General features: G+C 50.3%; 1 protein-coding gene across 1 annotated transcript in view; it reads right to left on the bottom strand.

Annotated features, from left to right (window-relative positions):
• The window catches only part of SRRM1 (serine and arginine repetitive matrix 1), a 98,604-nt gene that overhangs the window by 3,223 nt on the left and 79,455 nt on the right, over window positions 1-15,926 (bottom strand). Inside the window, 4 exon segments of the mRNA XM_033954892.1 lie at window positions 1,673-1,886; window positions 3,352-3,572; window positions 3,574-3,826; window positions 11,192-11,293. Of these exon segments, the coding sequence (XP_033810783.1) occupies window positions 1,673-1,886; window positions 3,352-3,572; window positions 3,574-3,826; window positions 11,192-11,293 (790 nt within the window).

The raw sequence follows: 15,926 nt of genomic DNA, 5'->3' as shown, positions 1-15,926 counted from the left end.
AAATAATTAGAAATGGCTGGGACAGGAGGGATCCCTCCTGTCCCAGCCACTGCTGAACCATCAGTACTCATGGCAGGCCCAGTGGAGGCCTGCAAGGCATAGGGAGGGGAGGGGGGAAAGAGTACAGAATCTGGCAGGGAGAGGTGCTGGGTGCAGAGACTAGCAGGGCAGGGAAGGGAGTAAGGGGACTTGATGCAGAGCAGCAAGGGAGGGGGAACAGTGTGCAGAACCTGGCAGGACTTCACTTGAATATTAACCTCCCCCCCAGGGTATATATTCGCATCAACCCTTTTCCCCTTTTTTTTTTTTTTTTTGGGGGGGGGGGAGAAAAGGTTAACTCGGTTATATTTGGGTTGGTTTATATTCGACCAGTAGATAAAACAAAACAACCCACCCTCAAAACTGCAACTTTTGTTCTAAAAAATAGTAGAAAAGAACTGGGATACAGAATTCAGACATCATAGCTGGTTTTGAATCTGTCTTGTCACAGCACTAGTAATAAAAAGGTCTTCCAATAATTCATTTGGTACATAATCCTTATTTTTATGCCTACTTTTCTATTCTAAATTTGTTCTTGTCCTTCAGCCTATTAAGGTGGATCCCATGACCTGGCAGCAAAGTGCTTCTTTGCAACCCCATCCACCAACCAGAGTCCCAAGTCTGCTCCTTGGTCCAGCCAGAGCTGGAATGTTTCACCAGAATATCACTTAGCACTGGCTAGATTGATGCAAAAGCCAAATAGATTCTTCCACTAAAGCAAGTCTGATACATCTTCCTTTGCAGAGAGGAAAACTACAGCTGCCTTGATGTCTTTAGATATTTAAGCATGAATATTTTAGACTGTGGTTAACATAAGAATTGCCATACTGAGACAGACTGAAGACCCATCAAGGCCAGGATCCTGTTTCCAACAGTGGCCAACCCAGGTCCCAAATATCTAGCTAGAACCCAAGCAGAAAAACAGATTTTATGCAGCTTACCTTAAGAATAAGCAGAGGATTTGCCCAAGTCATCTCAATAATGGCCTATGGACTTCTCTTGTAGGAAATTATCCAAACCTTTTTCAAACTCCGCTAAGCTAACTGATTTTACTACATTCTCTGGCAACGAATTCCAGAGTTTAATTACACGTTTTGTGAAGAAATATTTTCTCCACTTTGTTTTAAATCTACTACTACGAAGCTTTATCGCATACCCCCTAGTGCTAGTATTTTTGGAGAGTGAACAAACGATTCACATTTACCTTTTCTACTCCACTCGGTATTTTATAGACCTCTATCATATCACCCCCTGAGCCGTCTCTTCTCCATGCTGGTTCTCTGTACCTTTTCTAATTCCGCTGTATCTTTTTTCATATATGGCGACCAAAACTGCACACAGTATTCAAGGTGCAGCCATACCATACAGTGATACAGGGGCATTATAACATTTTTATCTTTGCTTTCCATTCTTTTCCTGATAATTCCTAACATTCTATTTGCTTTCTTAGCTGCTGCCGCACATTGGTAAATGTTCATCACAATTTTAATTCTCCTTTTCTTAATATTCTTTAAAAACACAGCTAAGAGTTAAATGGTTGGTATTCTTGGACAAGCAGGCAAAGTATGAAATACAATTCAAAATTTTCCCTTCCACACAAACACAATGGCTTCATTTATAGAGCTATACAAACCCTTGACGGAGATGGGCTTGGCGAGGCGCTTTTGGCTTTATTCACAGGGGCAGGAGGGGACCACTTGGCTGAGTGAGAGCAGGAAGGAGATGTTGCAGAAGGTGGTGGCGGCTGCGGCAGTGGCTGCTGTAGTTTTTTAGGTGCTGGCTCAGGTGATCCCGACATGGACCTGGACGAAGACACTCTCCTCACAGGCTGTGGACTTGGTGATGCCCTTCAATAAAAATAAAGAATTGGTGCTTGAGGCTATTGTTCATTTCAAGCATTATTACTACTTTACAACTTATCAGAATCTCAAAAGTAATATAGGTAGATGAAGGTCACTGCTTCCCTCTGGACCTGCAGCTGTTACAGTCAGGGAGAGGCGAATATATTTTCCATGAGCCACTGTCATTCACTGCTTTCTGAAGAATTAACTGTACATTATGCCACATGCACCTGATCTGTTCCGAGTAATTACGTGTGTTGCTAGAGTATGTGACTTTAGCATTCTTCCAACTGAAATGTTACCCCTGATGCAACCATGATTTGGGTGAAATGTGGCCCATGTTGGGCATTTTTAGAAACAATTGAAATAATGATCTAATTAAACTCCTTTGGGATCTGCTGGACATTCTGATATTTTCTTGCTGTGGATTTTTCGACTACCTCCAGTTTGGACTGTTACTACTTTCTCATTCTAGCACTTGACTAAATGAATATAAGTTGCAATACTAATGGTTTCTTTAGCATTTAATATGGCTCTAACAGCACTGGGGCAGGGAGAGGAAGAAATAAAGGTGATTTTTCAATAGGGTTGTAGAAATGACAAAAGATGATCCTATAGACCAGCGATTCTCAACCCTATCCTGGGGGACCCCCAGCTAGTTAGGTTTTCAAGATATCCCTAATGAATATGCATGACATATTTGCATGCCTGTCTCCTCTATTATATGCAAATCTCTCTCATGCATATTCATTAGGGATATCTTGAAAACCTAATTGGCTGGGGGAGGATAGGGTTGAGAACCACTGCTATAGACATAAAAAAACTTGTATTTGACCTAATTAATTCACTATTACCTATTCAGAGTTACATATTCTTCTCAAGTATACATATTAGCACACTGATAACAGAATGCACAAATAATCCACATCTAACAAGTGTGTATATTTGCAGAAAACCAGTTGCACTTCCAGAGGTCTCTGGATAAATTCAAGTCAAAATTCAAAACCTTCCTATTTAGAGATGCCTACCAAAGTTGAGAAGAGACCATATACTTAGCAAACGTGATCCGCACTGGCAAAGAATAAAAACCACTTCCCTGAAACGACCCCCTCTCTCGATTATTTTCTTTACCTCCTTTTTTTTATCTCGATGTATTTTTATCCTCCGGCCCCCCTGGGTGTCAGCAAGTATCTCGGTCTTGTCTATCCCACTCTTATTTTAACTATGAAAGCTCCCCCTTTTTTTCTTTTTATTGTCCCCTAAACTAGTGTTGTAAACCATCTAGGTATACTTTGATAGACGGTATACCAAGTACTGAATAAAACTGGAAACTTTTCCACTTCGATTTTCTGTTCTCACTAAAAAGTTTAAAATCTATTTTATTCTTTAAAAAAAGTCAACTTTGAAGGAAACCATTCCAGGTTAAGAGCTCCTTTTAACTGCCCCTTGGACATATGAATAATGATCTTACTTGCTTATTTTCTTGGGCTCTGGAGTCCTCGACACCCTGCGGATAGGTCTAGTGCTTGGAGATGGGGATTGCTGTCTTCGTGGTGGGGATGGAGAAGCTCCCCGAAGCAGTGGTGGTGATGCAGAGCTCCGTTGGGGTCTAGGCCGTGGAGAGGGTGAATGCCGTTTATTTTGAGGCGGAGAGTGAGTTTCACGACTGGTTCTAATTGGAGGTGATCCCTTTCCTATGCTTTGAAGACACTGAGGGGGAACGTTTCTTTGTCACGGGAGAACTTCGCTGTTTTGGTGGTGGTGAATGTGAAACTCGATGCTTGGCTGGAGGAGAGGGAGATGACCTTCGCTTAGGAGGTGGAGGAGGGTGATGTGGAGGTGAAGATGTTCTCCTTTTAGGAGGTGGGGAAGGAGAGTACCTCCTCTGAATTGGAGGAGAGTACCTCCGAGGAGAAGGAGAGCGTCTGCGTGGAGGAGATGGCGACCTAGAACACCAAAATTGAGAGAGGAGAAAGATTTAGATTGCCTAAATAAACAATAGTTTAGTAGCACAGAAAAATAAAAACAAGCTGGAAAAAAAAAAGAACACTTAAAATTTTGCAGGTTTTCTTGCAAAGTGTTCACTTAGCAGAGGAATACTAATAAAGGCATTAGTTTGTGGGGGATATTGCACAGGTTCTTGCCATTTTTTTTCAACATTAAGGAATGATTCACAATGCTCATAAAACCATAAAAAAGACTTTGCTAAACAAGTAGTGTCAGATACTTTTAAGTACACTTCCTTTTCAATATTTGTAGGTTTGGCACTCGCAACTTCGATTATTTGCAGGTTTTCCCCCCCTTCCGGACTGTCTCAAGAGACTACAGCGGAAACTCACAGCAGCCATTTTTGTTTGTGGCTCTGCATAGGGCAGGAGTGTACAAAGATTGCTCCTGCCCTGCTTCACCACTAGACCACCAGGCTGTCAAAAGTAAGTTGTGGAGGGATCTGGGAGGGAGCTGGGGTGGGTCAGTCGGCCCTATAATTCTTCGCGGGCTGGCTTTGCCCTTAACCCCCGTGAATATTGAGGGAGAAATTTTTTAATATACTGTATATGTTGCCTCCACAAGAAAGTCCAACTGGCTTACATAGAAACATGATGACAGATAAAGACCAAATGGACCATCTAGCCTGCCCATCCGCAGTAACCATTATCTCTTTCTCTCTCCGAGAGATCCCACATGCCTATCCCAGGCCTTTTGAATTCAGACAGTCTCTGTCTCCGCCACCTCTTCTGGGAGACTGTTCCATGCAAATACCAAGCCACGCATCAACCAAGCCAAACACCTCAACCTATCCATTCCCCCTGGCTAACCCCCCCTTTTACTAAACTGTGACAGCAGTTATTATTAGGGCAAGGATCCGTGCTGCTCCCAATGCTCATAGGAACTCTATGACCTTTGGGAGCAGTGCAGAGCATTCAGCATGGCTCCCTGCGCTAGTACCCGCTTCGCGGTTTAGTAAAAGGGGATGTAAGAAAGGTTGCAAATTAAGCACAGTTACTTACCGTAACAGGTGTTATCCAGGGACAGTAGGCATATATTCTCACATGTGGGTGACGTCATCTACAGAGCCCCAGCGCGGACAGCTTTTCAAGCAAACTTGATTGAAGTTTCAAGTTTGTTACACTGCACCACGCATGTGCATGCCTTCTTGTCCACTAGAGGGCGCATCCCCACCTCGTGGTCCTCAGTTCCATAACCAGCAAAGAAGCCATACCCGGGGAGGAGGGCGGGTTGTGAGAATATATGCCTGCTGTCCCTGGATAACACCTGTTACGGTAAGTAACTGTGCTTTATCCCAGGACAAGCAGGCATGATATTCTCACATGTGGGTGACCTCCAAGCTAACCAAAAAAGGGCAGGTGGGAGGATGGCAATTTAGGAAAACAGGTTACGTAACACCGACTGGCCAAACCGGCCGTCGCTTCTGGACAAAGTGTCCAGACAGTAGTGGGAGGTGAACGTATGAACCGAAGACCAAGTGGCAGCTTTACATATGTCCTCCACAGGAGTAGACCGGAGGAAAGCAACAGAAGCTGCCATAGCCCGGACCTTATGCCCCGTGACTCGACCATGGAGCGTGAGACCAGCCTGAGCGTAGCAAAAAGAAATACAAGCAGCTAGCCAGTTGGACAAGGTGCGCTTGGAAATAGGATGTCCCATCCGATTAGGATCAAAGGACAAAAATAATTGAGGAACCTTCCGATGAGACTTGGTACGTTGGAGATAAAAAGCCAACGCCCTCTTACAGTCAAGCGTGTGAAGCGCCGCCTCACCAGGATGAGAGTGGGGCTTGGGGAAGAACACCGGAAGAACAATAGACTGATTGAGGTGGAAATCAGACACAACCTTAGGCAGAAATTTAGGATGGGTGCGAAGAACCACCTTGTCATGATGGAACACAGTAAAGGGCGGGTCCGCAACCAAAGCCTGTAGCTCACTAATCCGACGAGCCGACGTGAGCGCAAGTAAAAAGACCACCTTCCAAGTGAGAAACTTAAGAAGAGACTTATCAATCGGCTCAAAAGGAGGTTTCATCAGCTGAGCCAGGACCACATTAAGATCCCAAACTACAGGAGGAGGTTTCAGAGGAGGATTAACATTAACTAAACCCCTCATGAAACGAACCACCAGAGGATGAAGAGAGAGAGAACGTCCCTCTAAATGCCGATGGAAAGCAGCAATAGCACTGAGATGCACCCGGATGGAAGTCGTCTTCAGCCCAGACTTGGACAAATGCAACAAATATTGCAGAACCGAGGACACCGGAACCAAACTCGGATCCAGATGGTGCGAGGTACACCAGGATGAAAATCTGGTCCACTTCTGGGAATAACAAAGCCGAGTCGAGGCCTTGCGCGAGGCTTCCAACACCTCCCTGACCTCCGAAGTCAGGGGGAAAGGAACCAAACCGTCAGATGTAATGACTGAAGATTGGGATGCAACAGCGAACCCCGACTCTGAGACAGCAGAGAGGGAAACACAGGCAGAAGTAGAGGCTCCCTGGCACTTAGTTGAAGGAGCAGGGAGAACCAGTGCTGACGAGGCCAACGAGGCGCGATGAGAATCATAGTGGCTCTGGATGACTTGAGGTGAACCAACGTCCTCAAGATCAGAGGAAAAGAAGGAAACGCATAAAGGAATCTCCCTCCCCAGTCGAGAAGGAAGGCATCTGCCTCGAGACGGTCCTGGGAGTAAATCCGTGAACAATAGAGGGGCAGTTTGCGAGTCTCCGGGGAGGCAAACAGATCCACCTGAGGAGTCCCCCAGCGGTCGAAGACCTCGCACAGAACTCGGGAGTCTAGCGACCACTCGTGTGGCTGGAGAAGACGACTGAGTTTGTCGGCCAGACAATTCTTCTCTCCCTGAATGTAAACCGCCCGCAGGAAGATGTTCTGGGAGGTCGCCCATTCCCAAAGGCGCAAAGCTTCCCGGCACAGGGACCAAGAGCCCGTTCCCCCCTTGCTTGTTTACATAATACTTTGCCACTTGGTTGTCCGTCCGTACCAGGACCACCTGATTGCGCAGCAGATGACCCGAACGCTCGAGCTGCCAGAAAAATGGCACGAAGCTCCAACACATTGATGTGACAAAGACGGTCCTCCGCCGACCATAGCGCTTGAGTCCGCAGACCGTCGAGGTGAGCCCCCCACGCGTACTCCGAAGAGTCCGTGGTCAGGACCTTGCGATGCGGAGGGACGAGAAAGAGCAAACCCCCAGAAAGATTGGAAGAGTTGGTCCACCAACGGAGCGATCGTCTCAAGGAAGGAGTGACCGTCACAGGAAGGGAGAGCGGGTCTCGATCCTGATGCCACTGGGAGGCCAAGGTCCACTGAGGGAGTCTCAGATGCAATCGGGCAAACGGCGTGACATGAACTGTCGAAGCCATGTGGCCGAGTAGAATCATCAGCCTGTGTGCAGAGACGGAGCGCTGCAGCAAAATCTGACGGGCCAGGCGAACCAGAGCCTCCAGTCTCGACGAGGGAAGGAACGCACGAAGGCGAACCGTGTCCAGCACAGCCCCGATAAACTGAAGGGATTGAGTTGGGCACAGCTGCGATTTGGGAAAATTTACCTCGAACCCCAGACGTTGAAGAAAAATGATAGTCTATTGGGTCGCTGAGATAACCCCCTCCCGGGATGAAGCCTTGATCAGCCAATCGTCCAGGTAGGGGAAGACCTGCAGCCCCCGGGATCTCAGGGCAGCCGCGACCACCACCATACACTTCGTGAAGACCCGAGGAGACGAGGCCAGCTCGAAGGGAAGGACGCGATACTGGAGGTGCAATCCCCCACCTGGAACCGTAAGAACTTGCGGAAGGCGGGATGCACCGGAACATGAGTATATGCTTCCTTTAGGTCCAGGGAGCACATCCAGTCCCCTGAGTCTAACAGAGGGTACAGGACTGGGAGAGACAACATACGGAACTTCTCCCGGGCAAGAAACTTGTTGAGCCTTCGGAGGTCCAGAATTGGGCGTAAGTCCCCTGTCTTCTTCGGGACCAAAAAGTACCGGGAGTAAAACCCCCGTCCCCTTTGGTTCGGGGGAACAGGCTCCACCGCCCGAAGGCTCAACAAGGACTTGGCTTCCGACAGGAGAAGAGGAAGCTGGTCTCGACAGCCAAGAGAAGCCCCCGGCGGATGTTCCGGCGGACTGGCTAAGAAGTTTAGCGAGTAGCCTTCGGAGATCATCCGGAGCACCCAAGCATCCGACGTGATCTCGGCCCAGGCTGGAATAAAGGCCTGCAATCGGCCCCCGATAGGAAGGGGGTCCTTCAACAGTGCGGAGGGGGCCCGCCCCCAACCGCGCATCACGTCAAAAAGATGGAGCGGGTTTAGACGCTCCTTGCGCCTGAGGCTTTGGTTGGGACGCTCTGCCCTGCTGCGGGGGACGCCGGGGCGGAGGCCTCGAGAAGGCCGGCGTCTACTTCTGCGGGTACCGCCGGGGAGGAGGTCTAAACGGCTTCTGCGGCGGAGCCCGGGGTTTAGGACGGACCAACGAGGCAATAGAGTGCTCATGTTCGGACAAGCGTTTGGTCGCCGCCTCCAAGGACTCGTCGAACAACTCGGAGCCAACACAGGGGACATTGGCCAGACGTTCTTGCAAGTTCAGGTCCATATCCAAAGTACGAAGCCATGCGAGACGGCGCATCGCCACCGCAAAGGCGGATACGCGAGAGGCCAATTCAAAGGCATCGTAAACTGCGTGAAAGAGGTAGAGACGCAGCTGAGATAAATTGGCCATAAAGGCTCCAAAATCCTTCTTATGGGAATCGGGCATGACTCCATAATACCTGGGCAATGCCTTCACCATCAGCCTTAAATAGGAGGAGAAGGTGAATGCGTAATTAAGGACCCTGGCGGCCATCAAGGAGTTGGAATAGAGGCGACGACCAAACTTGTCCAGGGTCCGCCCCTCCCGCCCGGGGGGAACCGCAGCAGAGACCCGAGAAGGCTGGGACTTCTTCAACGCCGACTCCACCAGCAACGACTGGTGAGACAACTGCGCTTTTTCGAAGCCCTTACAAGGGACTGTGCGGTATTTAGACTCCATCTTAGATGGAACTGCTGTGACTGTAAGAGGGGAGTCCAAGTTCCTCAGGAAGGTCTGGTGTAGAACCTTGTTAAGAGGCAGCCGGGGAGTCTCTCTGGGAGGAGAGGGCAAATCCTGCTCCTCCAAAAATTCCTTCGTGTATTGCGACCCTAACGCCAGATCAAAGTCCAAAGCCCTCCCCATATCAAGTACAAATCATGAAAAGGAGGAGGGCTTCGAAGGCGGCGAGGGAGAACGAGAAGCCCTCGTCGCCAAGAAGGAAGGGGAAGCCTCACGAGAATAACGAGGTGCCTTCCCCGTGCCCGAACCCGAACCCCAAGAGGCCGCACCAAGCGACCTCGACGGGGTCGGGGACCGGCCATGCCCCGAGGAACCCCTGCGGGAAGTCCCCGGGGTATGGGGGACCGAGGCACGCCCCCTCCGTCTTGGCGAAGAGTCCCTCGAGTACTCAACCTCGGAGGAATGGAGAAGCCTCGGATTATCGAGGCGAAGCTCGGAGACCCGAAGGGTCTCGGCCCCGGTCGTCGAGGAGAGACCCGTTGACATTTGGGCTTCCTCGACCGACGCTTCGCCCGAGGCCGACCCGAGGGCGAGGAGCCCCGGGAGGACCTCGACGAGGACGAAGAGGAAGAGATCCTCCGAACCCTCCGCACCTTGTCCCGAGGCCGCACGCTCCGCTCAGGCTGGTCAGCCGAGGTCGAGGGCAAGGCCGGGGCCGAGGCCGAAGCCGTCCCGGGGGCCGAAGTCGAGGGTATCGAGACCGAGGCCGCCGACGCAGGGACCGCCGAAGGCGGCTGGAGGTGCGCGAGGGCACCGGACAGCTCCGAGGTAATGAGCGCACGGAGTAAGTCCTGAAAGGCCGGCACCGCCATCATGGCCGGTAGATCCGGGGCCGGCGGGTGCTCCCTCGAGGGCGACCTCGGTCTCGAGTATTTCCGCGGGGCACCCGACTTCGACGCTCGGGGCGGGGCCGAGGACGACCCACCCGCCCCCGTCGAGGAGACCGGCTTCGACGAAGCGGGCTGTCGGGGCGAGGTCGAGGGAGACGAGGCCGAGGTCAAGGCCGGGGCCGAAGCCGAGGCCGACGTCGAGGCCTTCCCCGCCACGGTGTCCACCGCAAAGAGCTCCGCCATACGAGCGCGACGGCGGCGGAGGGCCCTGGTTTGAAAAGTAGAGCACCGAGTGCAGGAGTCGGTCGGGTGCTCAGGACCCAGACAAAGTAAGCACCACCGGTGAGGATCGGTGATCGAAAGGAGACGATCGCACCGGGTGCACTTTTTAAAACCCGTCAAGGGACGGGACATGGACACGAAACCCGGCCGGGAACGAACGAGGTCCCGCGGCCGCGGCTCCCGGGAGCCCCCGGAGCCGAACAAAAGAAAAATAAAAGTTTTTTGTTTTTTTTTTTCGACGAAAACCGATACACAAATAAATTAAAAAAACAAAGTAAGCACAGCGACCGAGAGGGAAACACTCAGCCGCGGTGTCAGAAGGCTAAAAAAGAAGAGCACAAATTCCACAGGGCTTCTGGCTCCGCGGAAAAGACTGAACTGAGGACCACGAGGTGGGGATGCGCCCTCTAGTGGGCAAGAAGGCATGCACATGCGTGGTGCAGTGTAGCTAACTTGAAACTTCAATCAAGTTTGCTTGAAAAGCTGTCCGCGCTGGGGCTCTGTAGATGACGTCACCCACATGTGAGAATATCATGCCTGCTTGTCCTGGGATAATGCATATTATCAAAAGAAAGTTTTTTAACCATATTCCCAACATGTAGTAATTACGATAAAGTCACTATCTACAAGTCCCTTTAAGATGTGCACTTCAGAGTTTGCTGGTACTACACTGTTCTAACATTACTAAAGTAAACTCTCAGCTAACTGGCATCCATGGGGATTCAGAGGTGCCAGATAAATGTAGTTTCTGGTTGCTTGAGAGTTATTATTAAAAAATAGGCCTATCTAATACTATACCCCATACCATAAACTGCTCCAAAATACTGGTCATGTGATAGGCAAAGGGTGGGCGTACTCAGGTGTGCCATGCCAAATTTATACTTAAATTTCCACCAGAAAATGATTACAGTATTATTGTATTTCTTAGAGTTTTTTTCCTGGTTGCTTGAGAGTTCTGGTTAATTGAGTTCCGGTTAACAGAGTCTACTGTATTAATCAAAGAGCAATGCATGCTATCAAACCGATACTCTGAAAACTTAAGGTTTCCTGTATTAGTAATACAAAGTAATGCTAACGTTTACCTGCGTCTTGGTGGAGAGGGTGTTCTACGTCGCCTTAGAGGTGGAACAGGGGAAGGAGTGCGCCGCCTTCTGGCTGGAGGGGGCGAGAGGCTCCTCCTTCTCCTGAATAAAGAAGGCAGAGCATGCAAATAAGAGATGTGCTTCCCTAACTTGTATTCTACTGCTATGACCTTTAACAAGCCATTTAAAAAAGATTGTACATAAAGCAACAAAAAGGAATCTAACAAGCCAATGTCTTTACAAGTTTATTTAAATCTTGATATACCGCTTATCTAATGTCTAAGCAGTTTACATTACATTAGTGATTTCTATTCCGCCATTACCTTGCGGTTCAAGGCGGATTACATCCAAACTAAAAACAAGAATTGCATTTCAACTTTGAAGTAATAGAATAAACGATGAGATAAAATTTTAAGGGATAATTATGGGTTTTAGATAATGTTTGGTAATTAGAAAAAAATTACAATAAAAGTAAATATTAAAAAAAAGAAGTTAAATTACAAATAGTGGGAAAAACACACACAAAAAACAGTCAACTAGATACTCAAAGAAAGATGGGGAAGAACACAATATTTTTGAAAGAAGAGAAAACAAACAAAAAAAAAAACAAAGAATACTAAGGGGGACATAGATTTAAAATTTTCCAGAGTTGTCTACCTTTAGAATAAATTAATCTCTAGGATGGAGGAAGAAGTCTCTTTTTGTCATATGTTATAAATGATATGGCAAGGAGTTAGCAAGAAAGCACTATGAGGACCCAGTAAGGCTATTCTTATGTTTTTATGATACAGCTTCTGTCCCTTGTGTAAGCTACAGATGCTTCAGAGGTAGCGTTCTTAGTCCCTGGAAAGGAGGGGGGGAAGCCTGGGTGCCCCCCACCATGGAATGCAACCACCTAGACACTGTACTCTGGGTGCACAAATTTGGGTTCCAGAGGTATCAAACTGCATGCTGTGAGGGCTGGACTACATTGAGTGGAAGGAGGGAAACAGAACATAAGAAGTTGCCTCCACTGGGTCAGACTGGAGGTCCATCTCGCCCAGCGGCCCGCTCCCGCGGCAGCCCACCAGGTCCTTGACCTGTGAAGTGAATTCTTGACCTTTATAATCTACCTCTACTTCTATAACCTACCTCTGCTGCTATCTGTACCCCTCAATCCCTTTATCCTTTAGGTACCTATCCAAACCTTCCTTAAACCCCTTTACTGTGCTCTCGCTTACTACAACCTTCGGAAGAGCATTCCATGCATCCACCACCCTCTGGGTAAAAAAGAACTTCCTAGCATTGGTTCTAAACCTGCCCCCTTTCAATTTCTCCGAGTGACCCCTTGTGCTCGTGGTTCTTTGCAGTTCGAAGAATCTGTCCTTATCCACTTTCTCTATGCCCTTCAGGATCTTGAAGGTTTCTATCATGTCTCCTCTAAGTCTCCTCTTCTCCAGGGAGAACAGCCCCAGCATTTTCAACCTGACGGCGTATGTAAAGTTTTCCATACCTCTTATCAGCTTAGTTGCTCTTCTCTGGACTCCTTCGAGTACTGCCATGTCTTTCTTGAGTTACGGCGACCAGTACTGGACACAGTACTCCAGGTGCGGGTGCACCATTGCACGATACAGCGGCATGATAACTTCCTTTGTCCTGGTTGCGATACCCTTTTTGATGCCCAGCATTCTGTTTGCTCTCTTTGAGGCTGTCGCACACTGCGCTGATGGTTTCAAAGTTGTGTCCACCATCACCCCCAGGTCTCTTTCAAGGTTGCTCACTAGAGAATGACACGGTGACGGTTTACCCGCGGCCACCGCATTTAAGCCGCGGGTCACCGCCGAAAACGGGGAAGAAAACTAGCAGTCGCTGCGGTGACGGGGACAAGGCCATTCACCGACCGCGGGAAACGGTGAACAGGTTTGTCCCCGCGGGCCAATGTACCCCCTTCTAGGAACCGCTATTTACCGCCCGACGCCCGATTCACCCCCCAGCAGGACCGCTCGCACCCCCACCCCGAACGACCGCTCGCACGCGCTCCCACCCGCACCCGCGATCGGAGCAAGAGGGAGCCCAAGCCCTCTTGCCCGGCCGACTCCCCGACGTCCGATACATCCCCCCCCCCGGCAGGACCACTCGCACCCCCACCCCGAAGGACCGCCGACTTCCCGACAATATCGGGCCAGAAGGGAGCCCAAACCCTCCTGGCCACGGCGACCCCCTAACCCCACCCCGCACTACATTACGGGCAGGAGGGATCCCAGGCCCTCCTGCCCTCGACGCAAACCCCCCTCCCCCCCATCGACCGCCCCCCCAAGAACCTCCGACCGCCCCCCAGCCGACCCGCGACCCCCCTGGCGACCCCCACGATCCCCCCACCCCCCTTCCCCGTACCTTTGGTAGTTGGCCGGACAGACGGGAGCCAAACCCGCCTGTCCGGCAGGCAGCCAACGAAGGAATGAGGCCGGATTGGCCCATCCATCCTAAAGCTCCGCCTACTGGTGGGGCCTAAGGCGCGTGGGCCAATCAGAATAGGCCCTGGAGCCTTAGGTCCCACCTGGGGGCGCGGCCTGAGGCACATGGGCCCAACCCGACCATGTGCCTTAGGCCGCGCCCCCAGGTGGGACCTAAGGCTCCAGGGCCTATTCTGATTGGCCCACGCGCCTTAGGCCCCACCAGTAGGCGGAGCTTTAGGATGGATGGGCCAATCCGGCCTCATTCCTTTGTTGGCTGCCTGCCGGACAGGCGGTTTTGGCTCCCGTCTGTCCGGCCAACTACCAAAGGTACGGGGAAGGGGGGTGGGGGGGTCGTGGGGGTCGCCAGGGGGGTCGCGGGTCGGCTGGGGGGGGGCGGTCGTTGGGGGGAGGGGGGTTTGCGTCGAGGGCAGGAGGGCTGCAGTGCAGAACATAAGCCTTTCATTAAGACAATCCTGGTTCGCTTTTCCAAGTTAAAACAATTAGAAAAATATTTCTGGAGTGCTGTAATAAATTAAAATTAATAGTGCTCAGAACCCCCAAGGTAACTTCAGGCATCATTTTGAAGCTGGGGGGGCGGTCGTTGGGGGGAGGGGGGTTTGCGTCGAGGGCAGGAGGGCCTGGGATCCCTCCTGCCCGTAATGTAAGTGCGGGGTGGGGTTAGGGGGTCGCCGTGGCCAGGAGGATTTGGGCTCCCTCCTGGCCCGATATTGTTGGGGAGTCGGGCGGTCCCTTCGGGGGGAGGGATGTATCGGACGTCGGGGGGGGGGGGCATCAGGCTTTCAGGATGGGGACAGACCTTCAAGGGGGGACAGTGCAGGGAAGTCAGGGAATTTATATTAATTAATTTTTTCTCTGCGTGTTTTGTTTTTGTATAGTTATTAACTAATATTTAACTAAGTTTTAAAGTTTTAAAGAATGTTTCCTTTATACGTAAATAAAGAAAAGTGAATGGGATTGCAGTGGCGGTGACGGGGCGGTGAATGGGGTGGCAGTGGCGGTGACGGGGCGGTGAAGAGGATGGTGAGACGGGGACGGGGCGGTGACGGGGATGGTGAGACGGGGACGGGGCGGTGACGGGGATGGTGAGACGGGGACGGGGCGGTGACGGGGACCAATTTTTTCACCGTGTCATTCTCTATTGCTCACCCCTAGCAATATTCCCCCCATTTTGTAGCTGAACATCGGGTTCCTTTTCCCTACGTGCATGACCTTGCATTTCTCTATGTTGAAACTCATTTGCCACTTTTTTGCCCACTCCTCCATTCTCGTCAGGTCCCTTTGCAGGTCTTCACAATCCTCCATGGTTTTGACCCTGTTGCAGAGTTTGGTGTCATCAGCAAATTTAATGACCTCACATTTCGTCCCCGTCTCCAGGTCGTTGATAAACACGTTGAATAGGAGCGGTCCTAACACCGATCCCTGTGGAACTCCAATCGTGACCCATTGCCAGTCTGAGTAGTGCCCTTTTACTCCAACCCTCTGTTTTCTGCCTGCCAGCCAGTGCCTAATCAATCGGTGGACATCCCCTTGCACCCCGTGATTCCACAGCTTCTTTAGCAGCCTTTCGTGGGGTACCTTATCGAAGGCTTTTTGGAAGGAGAAATTAGGTTCTTACCTGCTAATTTACTTTCTTTTAGCTTCTCCAGACCAGTAGAGGTTAACTTTACGAATGGGTATATATCTAATCATGACCAGCAGGTGGAGACTGAAAACAAAACTGTGGGACAGTATATCCTATCCCCTCTTCTCTATTTCCCTCAGTCTGCCGAATAGCCAAGCAGAACCAAGAACTGGAAAACAGAAAGAAAACAATACTCCGAACAGGAGTAACAATTAACATACCCAAAAAATGCTGTTGGAAAATGCAGAGGAGAAATACCCGAAGGAAAATGTCCCCACAGCTCGCCAGCTAAGCCAGCCGAGCCACAGCCGCTGTTCTTTAATTCTCCCCGGCCCTAGAAAAATACTAGAACCCGCAGCAAAACACAAAAAACTGCCCGCGCAACAGCCCGAACAAAAACAACAGACAGGGTGGGGACCTCTACTGGTCTGGAGAAGCTAAAAGAAAGTAAATTAGCAGGTAAGAACCTAATTTCTCCTTCTTTAGCACTCTCCAGACCAGTAGAGGTTAACTTTACGAATGGGACGTACCAAAGCAGTCCCTCTCACGGGCGGGACCCCCGAAGGGCCGATACCAGTACACGCTCCCCGAACACCGCGTCCCGACGCGCCTGCACATCAACCCGATAATGACGAACAAAGGAATGCAAGGAGGACCA

Source organism: Geotrypetes seraphini, chromosome 8 (genome assembly GCF_902459505.1).
Source record: "Geotrypetes seraphini chromosome 8, aGeoSer1.1, whole genome shotgun sequence".
Classification (NCBI taxonomy): domain Eukaryota; kingdom Metazoa; phylum Chordata; class Amphibia; order Gymnophiona; family Dermophiidae; genus Geotrypetes; species Geotrypetes seraphini.
This window is presented reverse-complemented; position numbering and strand designations above follow the sequence as displayed.